An 11,147-nucleotide genomic window follows, 5' to 3' on the forward strand; every position below is an offset into this window, starting at 1 on the left:
TTGGAATGGATGCTAATTTTAAATATATTTTTTTTAAATCTCACGTACCCCCTGGGGTACACGTACCCCCATTTGAGAACCACTGCTATAGACAGCGGTTACACTCTCCGTCTCCACGTCCAGACGCTGTTTGGCCTGCGGTCCCTCCGCTGGCCTCTAGGCGGTGCGGTTTCTACGCCGCTGTCTTTGTGTTTGCATCCCTCGCCGTTGCCCCTGATCTCTGTCATATACGGTGGCTTTTAAAACATTTTTATGATGGCGGAGGACAGTGAATCCGCGGCCAGTCAGCAGAGCCTGGAGCTGGACGACCAGGATACGTGCGGGATAGACGGGGACAACGAGGAGGAGAATGAGCACATGCAAGGGTGAGGGCGGCCTGTCCGGTGCGGTCGGGAAACGCAGTAACGGTTATCCCAGCCCGTTTGTGTATGTGCTCGCTCGGGGAACGGCTAGCGCAGTGAGCTAACGTTAGCCTACTCAAACACAGCCAGGGTGTTTGCTACAAGGCCGTCATTTCAAGCTGGTAACCCCGGGAGAAGATGCTGTAAAACCTGTACGGTGCTGTCGGTGTCGGTGTCGGTGGTGTAATGCGCGCGGCTGCCTTCTCTCCGCCACGGACTGACTGGGCGACATGATGACAGCCAACCGTTCGAACGAACCGTTAGGTAGCCAACGGTTCGTTGCTATGGTAGCTAACGTTAGCCCGCTGCTGCTGCTATGGTGGTGTGTCGCGAGCCTAAAACCAGCCCAGCCCCTGTTTGATGATGTGTGTGTTTTGTGTTCATGTAGGAGTCCGGGGGGAGACCTGGGGGCCAAGAGGAAGAAGAAGAAGCAGAAGAGGAAGAAAGAGAAGCCGAGCTCGGGGGGAGCCAAGTCCGACTCAGCTTCTGACTCTCAGGAGATAAAGGTGCGAAGATGACCCCGCTGTGATGTGCACGGACCCCTCCATGGCAAATCCTAAATCACAACCCACAACCCCCTAACCCAGTGGAGTCACCTGCCAGGCTGATGGTCGTAGGAGTAGATGAGGGGAAACACAGAAAAGTCATTTTGCACACTAGCTACCCAACCCTTTTCTTTTTGCCAGATGTGTAAATGCATCAATTAAGGTTATCCAACCTTTGTCTGGACTGTTAATGGTCTATAATAACTGTTCATTTACTGAGGTAACACTCATTTAAATATGGTAGTGGACATTACTATTCCCAGTTATGTCTTGTCCTTGTACGCATCTTATACGCCCTTATCCCACATACTTGTCAAGCTGAGTTATCAATAAAACCAAAACCATGATTTCAAACAATGTAACGCACACTGAAATGAAAGTGTAAGGCTGACAGTAGTGTCGGGGAGGAGTTCGAGTTCTTGCTCCTCTTTTTAATTTCTGCTGGTAAAATGATGAAAATCCACAGAATGGTAAAGGGATTGGCAAATGAGTGGCTGAGAGATTTTAATAAAAAACAAAAAAAGGAAAGACATCTGGATCTACTACCACACAAATGAGTTTAAACTCTGGACACTAAGGCACCGGGGACAAATTCCACAGAGTTCCAGTTTCATTCATATAATTACAGACTTCGCCAAAAAACGTGTAATCACTGCAACTTACCATGAATACATCAAATGCCTCCACTATCACAAACCTGGATATTTTTTACTAGGATGTGAATAACCTGGTTTTTCATGTTCTATGTAAACGCTATATCCAAAGAATGACCAAGTGATAAGACTTAAAGGTTTACTAGTGTGCATGTAAACATACCAACAATAATCGTGTTTGACAGGGGCATGCGCTGAACTACAGTCATTAACATGGGTGTTTTGTGAGCAGTGATGATCAGTATTTATCAGTTACCAATAGTCTGGTGTCAACAGTCAAATGTGTCTTGAACATCCCCTGTCACACACAGGGTTTGTATTTGAAAGGGTTATCCATTGCATACATGCCCTCTGTCTTTATGGCTACATTTGAAATATTATGGCTTTCAATCATCTATAGAAACTGAAACATGTTGCTGCATGTCATGTAACATATGCAGGAAAAAGTTAATTCATGTTGTCTTTGTACTTTAATCCCACTCTCTGTTCTTTTTTGTGTACATGTCCCCTCTCTACATGTAGAACCCTGGCTTGCCCATTCAGAAGCTGCAGGACATTCAAAGAGCCATGGAACTGCTGTCCTGCCAGGGTCCAGCAAAGAGCATTGATGAGGCAGCCAAGCACAAGTACCAGTTCTGGGACACCCAGCCTGTGCCGAAGCTAAGTAAGTGTCTATGTAACTGAGACAGAGTGAGCAAGGGCATTGTTTATTTGATTTTATATATCATTTATTTTAATTGTGCTGCAAAAAATTGTCCATGTCATGTTTGAATTTTTGAGCTTTTATTGAGGAAATTACTGTATTTGTTACCTCATAATCTCTCAACCATTGACTTATTATGAATTATCAGGTTGGCCAATAAATGATTACGGAAGTTGCTTAATTTGCTTCTCTAACAATGTTCTCTTGAACACTCTGCCTGTGCACCAGTGCCATCTGCTGGTTTTATTTCGTCACAGTCTGTGCTGCTCTAAGCCTGTGTCCAAAAAGCATGTCAGGTGTTAAGTTCTGTGGGGGTCCAGGCATGTTCACTGGACCTGTTTAGTGGCATTAGATTAAGCTGTTTCCATGAAAACCTATCAGCCGAAGAGCCAAGTCTGTCCAGGAGGGCTAATGCCACAGGCTTTCCTGGTCAACACCAGACCAACAGAAGCAGATTTTATCAATATAACTGTCAACAACTTAAAAAATGTACTTAAGTTACTCAGGATTAGTTTTACTTGAGCACAATGCTAAATGTACAGGTCCTTGCTAAATATGATGATTGAAAAAAAAAAAAATGTTGTATCCTTTTTACAGATGAGGTGGTGACGAGTCATGGGCCCATAGAAGCAGACAAAGAAAACATTAGACAGGAGCCATATTCCTTACCTCAAGGCTTTATGTGGGACACTCTGGATCTCAGCAATGCAGATGTAGTAAGTACTGTGTTTGTCTCAGACACTAAACTAATAATCTGCTGATTGTTTTCTTGATTAAGATGTTTGGTCTAGAAAAGGTCTGAAAATGTGAAAAATGCCCATTACAGTATTGTATAGAGCACCAGGTGACCTTGTCAGATGTGTTGTCAGATGTTTTTTTTGTCCAAACTTGAGTTTAAAATTTTATTATAATAAGAACGTGGGGAATGTTTGCCATTTTTGCTTGAATAAGTTGTTGGCAATACATTTTCTTATGGTCAACTAATTGATTAATTGACCAATCATAGCAGTTATAAAATATATATTTTTAAAGATGATACACAAAAAAGAAATTGTTTGATGTGTCTTTTTCAGCTGAAGGAGTTGTACACATTGTTAAATGAAAACTATGTGGAGGATGATGACAACATGTTCAGATTTGATTATTCACCAAACTTTCTCAAATGGTAAGCTTTCAGGTCCGATGTTGGTCTTGTTTATTACTTTTCTGATGTTTAGTCAACTGCTCACCACATATGCATTAAATAGTTATTCAGCTGTCTGCTCTCCCACTGAACGTTTCCTCTCCTCTCAGGGCTTTGCGTCCACCCGGCTGGTTACCACAGTGGCATTGTGGAGTGAGAGTGTCCTCAAATAAGAAGCTTGTTGGTTTCATCAGTGCCATCCCTGCAGATATACGCATCTATGACACGTAAGCTTTCATTACTCATCGTATACATTTGGAGCAGGGCAGGGATGTGAGACAAAAGAGACCCCTGCACTGTAATTGACATCTTCTTTTCTTCTGCTGTTCTAGACTGAAGAGGATGGTTGAAATCAACTTCCTGTGTGTTCATAAGAAGCTGCGCTCAAAGCGCGTTGCTCCAGTGCTAATCAGAGAGATCACACGGAGGGTGAACATAGAAGGAATCTTTCAGGCAGTTTACACAGCAGGAGTAGTACTGCCTAAACCTGTGTCCACATGCAGGTATGCTATGCAGTTTTTAAACATGAAACACATAGGACACAGTATCAGAAAGTCAGTAAAAACCAATACTCCTCAACTCTTTTTTCTCTTATGCTTTAGTTGTTTTGCTCTTTTCTCTGTCTGTGTCAGGTATTGGCATCGTTCTTTGAACCCCAGAAAACTTGTGGAAGTCAAATTCTCCCACCTGAGCAGGAACATGACCCTGCAAAGAACCATGAAACTCTACAGACTACCAGATGTAAACACTTAAACCTGCCAGCCCTGCACCTTTCATTACAATTCATATTAATGGCCGGAACTTATTTTCACTTTTTCCTCTTGCTCTCTTCCAACATTCAGAGCACTAAGACCCCGGGTTTGCGGCCGATGGAGAGGCATGACATCCGCCAGGTCACTGAACTGCTACAGAAATTCCTGCGACGTTTCCAGCTTGCACCTTCTATGGGAGAAGAGGAGGTGGCTCACTGGTTCTTGCCACAGGAAAACATAATTGACACATTTGTAGTAGAGGTATCCTGGAATGAGTTTCTATCCTCAAGACGCTTGTGGCCTGTCTCTTGATTCTTCTATCTGATAACGGTTGTTGTGCCTCTGTTTTCTCAGGGTGTCGGCGGTGTACTGACAGATTTCACTAGTTTCTACACTCTGCCCTCGACTGTGATGCATCACCCTCTCCATAGGAGCCTGAAGGCTGCTTACTCTTTTTACAACGTTCATACACAAACTCCACTCCTGGACTTAATGAATGATGCACTGATCCTGGCCAAGCTGGTAATGTTACACTCTATGCAGATTGTTGTAAAACACTATTAGTATTAGTACTATTAGTGTAATCATCGGTTAGAGTTAGACTTTCTTGCTACTCAGTGTTTCATCATGATATTAATTTTTTGGCTTCCTTTGTGTGTTTTAACAGAAAGGTTTTGATGTGTTCAATGCCTTGGATCTAATGGAGAATAAGGTGTTCCTGGAGAAGCTCAAGTTTGGCATAGGTGATGGAAATCTGCAGTATTACCTCTACAACTGGAAATGTCCCCCTATGGACCCTGATAAGGTCAGCAGCATGATTTGTCTGAGCGAACAATCAACAAAGTCTGGGGTTAAGATCCAATAAAAGTCGTGAAGCAGGCCCTAGATTTATTTTTGTAGATATTATTGGCAGTATAAGTTGTCTGTATTTAACATTTTTTGGAATGAACCTTGAAATGCTATTACCTCTGCAACTTAATTACTATTAATTACCTTTAATTGAATGCCTTATTATTGTTTATTTAGTTTTTAGGTGCTTTCTTTTGGGAAATTTGTCAATTAGGACCAAAATAAGTTATTACTACTACTTTGACTATTACTACTCCAGATGTTAATAAAAACTTCAATAGTTTCTGAATTGGAGGTACGGCGGCAGCCCCCAAACACCAAACCATCTATCACATTCAGTAACATCAGTAGTAGATATTAAATAACCAAAAAAACAACATCACATATTTCAGATGGAATATTCCTCAACCTCCGCTAGCGCCTCCATCTACTTTGAAAGGGCCCCGTTGCTGCATTTTAGGCTTAGCGCCGCTTTTACCAACATCTGGTGCAGCCGGCTTCAGCATCTGATTTACAAAATGTTTGCATTATTTTTGTCACAACTCAATTTAACAACAAGTTCCCCTCTGCATTTCAGGTTGGCCTCGTCCTTCAATAGCAGGTCTCTTCATGGCTGCTACACAAACACTGATCAAAATGTCGCTATCGACCTCTGGCTATTCCTTACCTGGACATACAGGTAGCCCAAGCTAGACAATGAGAACTAAAACAGTAAAACCCACCTGGAGACTGGGAGACGTTTCAAGTACATTCTCAGTTCACCCGGAGGTGGAAACTCTTAAATCATCAACATCCTGAATGTGAAGTCATGCTATGCCTGAGATACTCATACGGTACAACGCCCATGACGTGCACCCTCACATTTAATACATACCAGTTTGACATACAAGAGGATGCCTTGACAATGTGAGTTTTGTTCAGTTCTTCTTCCTCAGCAGACACCTCGTTACAAAGAATGGGGGATCTCATTTCATTTCACTGACTTTGATCTCTGTAAATGATAATCAACAAGAAAACATGACCACAGTACCAAACGATAAGTTGTTGTGTCCCCACTGCAGCTGCAGTATAAGAGGGTCTTAAAGCTATTTAAAGAGTTATTATTTACATCTCCCTCTCATATCATTGTGGTCAGATGTTTCCCTGCTGGCTGTTTTTGGGCCTCAGTAGAATTTAGAAATGCTAAGAACATGTTTCTGTGATAGCTGACGTATAAAAAAAAAGCATTTAGAAGACAAATATCTTAACTTTCCATACACAGAAACTGTCAAATAACACACATATAAAAAGGACATCTTCATGGAAGGACTCATCCAACTGGTGCATTGATATACATGTTTTTTTGTTATAATTATACGGTTACCTGTACATTTAAAGCCAGATCATATTTATTCCTGTAGTGTGAGTTTGGGGGGGCTGACCAAAGTATTTTCCTCATAGTTAGTGTAGATGTCACTGAGTTTGTTCAGATAACGTGGGTTTAAAGTGGTTTTTGATGAAGAATGTATTGCATCAATGAAGCACAATTTTTTAAGTTCCTTAACAAGCAAAAGGGTCCTTTTTTATTTTAAAGGGTCAGATTTAAAAAAGATGGGTTGCGGTACAGTCTCTGTTTTTACAAAGGATATAAGCTGTTTTCATGTTATAAAATTGTTTCTAGAGTAGATTTTTAATAGAACATCTACACCACATGTAGTTTGGTTATATTCACTGATATACTCATGCAGCTAGCTTACTTGTCCAGTAAGTAAGGCTGATAAATAGGCAAAAGTTACAGTAGCTGAAAAAAGTAAGGATGATCAGCCCAATGCATAGCAAGACAGTGAGTAACAGCATCAAAGCCTGGAAAACAACAACAAATACAAATTAAACTATAACCAGTGTGGATCTGATTTAGATTTTTTTTTTTTTAAAGATATATATATCAAAATTGTCTTAGTTTCTGTCTAGAGGCAGTTTTTTTTAGCATAAAAATGGCTTACTTACTTTGAAAAAGTAAAAAAAAAAAGAAAAAAGTTCTCAGTTAAATCTTATTTAAAGCAGCCATGGTCAGTTGTCTTTGTCAATTCAGTCATTGCCGCTCACAGAGAGAATATGAGTAGCCTGTTACAAAGCTACGAATTATGGGCCCTTAAAAAGCAGCTGATCGGACAGAAGTAAAACACTTTCTCCTGTTACTACAAATATAACCATAATTTCCCTCGCCTGCAGTAGGTTGTTAAACATGTTCTAAGTCAAACTCTCATTTAAATGAAACAAAGAGAATTTGATTATAAAATATAAAAGTGTATTGAAAATATAAATTTAACAGCATGTATTCAGAGCACAGTGGCTGAATAAACAACTATCAGTAATCGCATAAATTTGAAATTTGAGCTTTTCCTGTTTATTGAGGTACTTTGACTAATCTGGATTTTTTTTTTAAATGGTTCTGTATTTATGTCTGAAAAATATACTGTGGGTCTTTTTTTTGTGTGTCGTGCAGCTAAATGAAAATTATTTGAACAGTCCTGATATTTATAATTGTACTCAGCAAAATGTCTCAAGACATAATTCCTCTTCTTTTTCTTTCCAGTATTTCCCCAAATTTTCAATATTTGTCATTTACCAGTCAGATGAAGATCTTTGATGAAAAACTGTTGTCACGCCACTCGTTCTGTGGTGGAGCTGCTGGAGGACTCAAAAGTTAAAATGCTTTTGAATTGTTGTCTTGCTCTGAGTTTGTTACTTTGTGTTTTGATGCTCCTGTTCATGTGGCTCTGCATAACTCAAGAGGTAAAGGCTGCTGCCATTTTTGTTGTACCTTTTCTGTATTTGGTGTAATTTCCCTCGTATCCCTTTATATATTAGCAGGAAAGGACCAATCGCTTCAGGGCTCAAAGATTATTATTATTTTTTTTACTATTGAAAGGTTAAATGAGTTACATTGACAAAGACCAATGTTACCGGCATTAATTTAACACTGAAACTGGGTTATTGAGTCAACGGTGTGCCTCATGGATGTTGGTTGTGTCACAGATGTGTTGCCTGCAGCTGTTTGAATGAACTTTGAGCATGTTAGTTTTGCTACTGTGATGATTTTTAGCATTGATGTTACTAGCCACACCCTTCAGTGAGAACTCAACCCGAAGTACCTGCCTTATTTAAAAGATGTTTTGTTTTTTAATTAGGTTTTTTGGGGGGGGGGTGTACTTTTGAAACGATATACCGCTTTCTCTGAACTGAAGAAACAATATTTTTATTCAAATCCATTGTAAGCTGTGAAAAAGCTGAAGAACTTGTACCAGCATCATCTAGACATGACCCCCATGCAAATAACAATCTGTTTCAACACACACGTCGGCTATACCAGCATGGATATTTGATTGAATAAACTCACTTCAAAAAGGTCCATGAGTGCACTTCTTTTAAACATGACAGGGGAACTGGAAATACAAAGTCAGTATTTTCCCCATACGCTTATTAGGTTTTTTTAACAATAAGAACTGTCAAACTCTGGCCCAAAACTTTTTATTTGTTGGGATTTGAAATGTTTGTTATATTACGAAAGAACATGAAAAATACATTTTCTCACACATAGTTTAGTAGGTTTCATTCTGAAACACAATAACATCAATTTAATTGATTGATTTCAGTTTTTGGCTAATGAAATTTTACTTAAAAAACAAAGTCAATTTAAATGATCATACCAGTCGCCTCATAGTTTTTAAACCAATTTATTCTAAGTCATGTAAACTGCAGGACATCCTCCGAACCATAGCATACTTTCCCCCCCCTTACCCTCCATGATGCTACAGGTGTCCTTTCATTTATAAGGAGTATGAGAACAGAGAATTACTTGCTTTAAAGAGGTTGCCCGTTCTAACAAATAATGTAAAAGTAGACATGGTGTTAACTGTAAGGCTGCCACCGACAATTATATTCATAATCTATTAATCTGCTAAATTGCTATTTGCTTTGTCTATGAAGAAAAAAAAGTTCCATGTATACATGGTGATGTCTCTCTCTCTGACTTAATTGTCTTGTATGTACAACAGTCCAAAACCCCAAAGATATTCAATAAACTACCTAAAGAAAAAGCTGCAGACCATCACGTTGGAGAAGCTGAAAACAGAGAATGTAAGTGTTTCAATTCTGGTTCACTGTAATGAATTAGGGACCCATCTCAGGCAAGTTTCTTTTCATTTCTGAGCAGAGTCTCTGTTTTATTTGACTGGCTATGAGGACTTCAACTTTTTTATGTTCTTTGCAGGGTTAGCAACAATTTTTTTCACTTTGAGAGGTTGCAGAGTGACATCCTCAGAATCACTCTCATGTTTCCTTTTCTGGCCCTTCTTCTCGTCAACTTCCTCCTCGTTTTCCACGTCAACGGGGTCTTCAGGTGTTACTCCGGGTGCTGCTCCTTGTAGCCATGCAACATCTACTGAAGGCACTCTGAGTCTTATGGCCTCGACAGCGTCAGTGAACATCCCGTCCTCTTTGGAGGCACACTGTCTGAATCCCAGAGCGAGGACACTTTTCAGGCCGAGCGGCTCCGATACGCTCTGGCTCAGACGAGGCACCTGGCAGGCTGGCACACCTCTTGTTGCGCTCAGTGCTATCAGGTGATCCGTCATGTGTGGCGGCTTGACAGACTTGCACACAAGCAACAGTTTGAGCTCGTTCCTCTCCAGAGCTTTAGTGACCTCGTTGATGCCAATGGCCAGTTGCTTCCTCGCTGCCACATCTGTCCAGCCGTTTTTGGGAGAATCCTGTACCTGTGCGTCCTGGCTCACCTGGGGAACCAGTTCTGATGTGACCGCAGGTTTCTGGACTTTCTTTTTCCTCCATGGGCGAAACACTTTTACCTCTTTTTTCTCAAGACCAGTGGAGACCAGCTTGTCCTTCAGGGTTTTCAGGATGAAATGCATGTCTGCTTGTGGAAGTGGGCCCCATTTTGGAGTGAACGGTGAAGTGAAAGAGGTCTTGACTGAAATATGCTTTTTGATTTCCTTTTTAACCGACTTTCCTGCAGCGGCCATTACTCCTCTGAAATGAAGACGAGAAAACCTAAAGTAAACGAGAAACACTTTAACACATTTTGTATATTTATCTGTGATTAAGTAGAAATGTTGACATAGACATACCAAAGATATTTAAAAACTGTGTCTCTATTGTATAGTTTAGTCCACAAGAGAGCACTGACAAGTTCCACTAAAAGTACACTAATCTTCCAAATTCATAACCATCTAAAAAGTAATAAAAATAAACGAGACATTAAAAATAGTACAATCAAACAACTGGAGTCAGGAATAAAAATAAATGACGATAAAAAGGCCAAATTATACAATTATCTTCTTCTTAACTTTACTGAGCAAAGTAAATGGATTATTATCCAAAACGTTTCTGTGCAAATTCAAAGTCTTCCATCAATATCAGTCGAGACAAAATAACGAGGCTTGAACTGGGCAGTGTAAATGATAATAATAACCCATAAATAAAGAAATAATTATAATTTACAACTTATATAATATTGGGCCATTGTTTTGAGTGTTAATGTAGGTAATAACGTGCATTATTTCGAGTTGAATGACATTTCATCCTGAGGAGGAAAAAACCCAAATGTTTGATGGGCAGAGAAGTTTTTAACTGTTCTTATGAAAACATCCACATCATGACAGTCAACAACATACTTGACATAAAAGTGCCAATTAGTTCCTTTACCTGATTTTAAAAGTGGGAAAATATTAAATCGCTCCGTTCACAACATCAGGCCAACAACACGGATGGACCACAGGGCGCTGCCATTTTGTTTGAATTGAACAAACTTTATTTAAAAAACGCCTACAGCGCGAACCAGCGTCCATAGCAGTGCAGCATGCCAATGATAACGGACACAATGAAAACAGAAATTAAAAAATACAATTAATTCTTTATTTTTATTCATTATAGTACTGTTTACTTTATTATTATTTTTTAATTATTATTATTTCTTTTTTTAACAAAATATAAATTCTAATTAAAATGATTTGTTTATTTAAATCCAAACATGACCTTTGAAAATGATGTATCCTGTATTCTT

The 11,147-nt window shown here is 39.6% G+C and overlaps 2 protein-coding genes across 3 annotated transcripts; one reads left to right on the forward strand and one right to left on the reverse strand.

Moving 5' to 3' along the window:
* Positions 1-173: 173 nt before the first annotated feature.
* Positions 174-8,477, forward strand: nmt2 (N-myristoyltransferase 2). The gene is made up of 12 exons (XM_054622487.1): positions 174-365; positions 790-907; positions 2,122-2,263; positions 2,900-3,018; positions 3,376-3,467; positions 3,596-3,712; positions 3,818-3,988; positions 4,118-4,226; positions 4,328-4,498; positions 4,592-4,759; positions 4,905-5,042; positions 5,664-8,477. The coding sequence occupies exons 1-12, from the start codon at positions 253-255 to the stop codon at positions 5,682-5,684; spliced, it is 1,479 nt and encodes a 492-aa protein (XP_054478462.1). The 5' UTR covers positions 174-252; the 3' UTR covers positions 5,685-8,477.
* A 116-nt stretch (positions 8,478-8,593) lies between these two features.
* On the reverse strand, positions 8,594-10,879 carry rpp38 (ribonuclease P/MRP 38 subunit). Of its 2 annotated transcripts, none has more exons than XM_054622489.1 (2): positions 10,790-10,879; positions 8,594-10,114 (listed from the first exon to the last, which is right to left on the reverse strand). In XM_054622489.1, exon 2 carries the CDS (start codon positions 10,105-10,107, stop codon positions 9,304-9,306), a length of 804 nt encoding a protein of 267 aa, XP_054478464.1. In that variant the 5' UTR covers positions 10,108-10,114; positions 10,790-10,879; the 3' UTR covers positions 8,594-9,303. The 2 variants fall into 2 exon arrangements, with proteins under 2 accessions (XP_054478464.1, XP_054478463.1); XM_054622488.1 differs by having other exon boundaries at positions 8,594-10,135; positions 10,790-10,877.
* Positions 10,880-11,147: the final 268 nt, after the last annotated feature.

Source organism: Anoplopoma fimbria, chromosome 20 (assembly GCF_027596085.1).
Source record: "Anoplopoma fimbria isolate UVic2021 breed Golden Eagle Sablefish chromosome 20, Afim_UVic_2022, whole genome shotgun sequence".
NCBI classification, from domain to species: domain Eukaryota; kingdom Metazoa; phylum Chordata; class Actinopteri; order Perciformes; family Anoplopomatidae; genus Anoplopoma; species Anoplopoma fimbria.

Excerpts from the sequence above, each read along its gene's own strand:
- nmt2 (XM_054622487.1), top strand. The coding sequence starts at position 253 with ATGATGGCGGAGGACAGTGAATCCGCGGCCAGTCAGCAGAGCCTGGAG. Across the intron at positions 3,019-3,375 it reads ATCTCAGCAATGCAGATGTA|CTGAAGGAGTTGTACACATT; the intron begins GTAAGTACTGTG and ends TGTCTTTTTCAG. Across the intron at positions 4,499-4,591 it reads TTGACACATTTGTAGTAGAG|GGTGTCGGCGGTGTACTGAC; the intron begins GTATCCTGGAAT and ends CTGTTTTCTCAG.
- rpp38 (XM_054622489.1), bottom strand. The coding sequence starts at position 10,107 with ATGGCCGCTGCAGGAAAGTCGGTTAAAAAGGAAATCAAAAAGCATATT.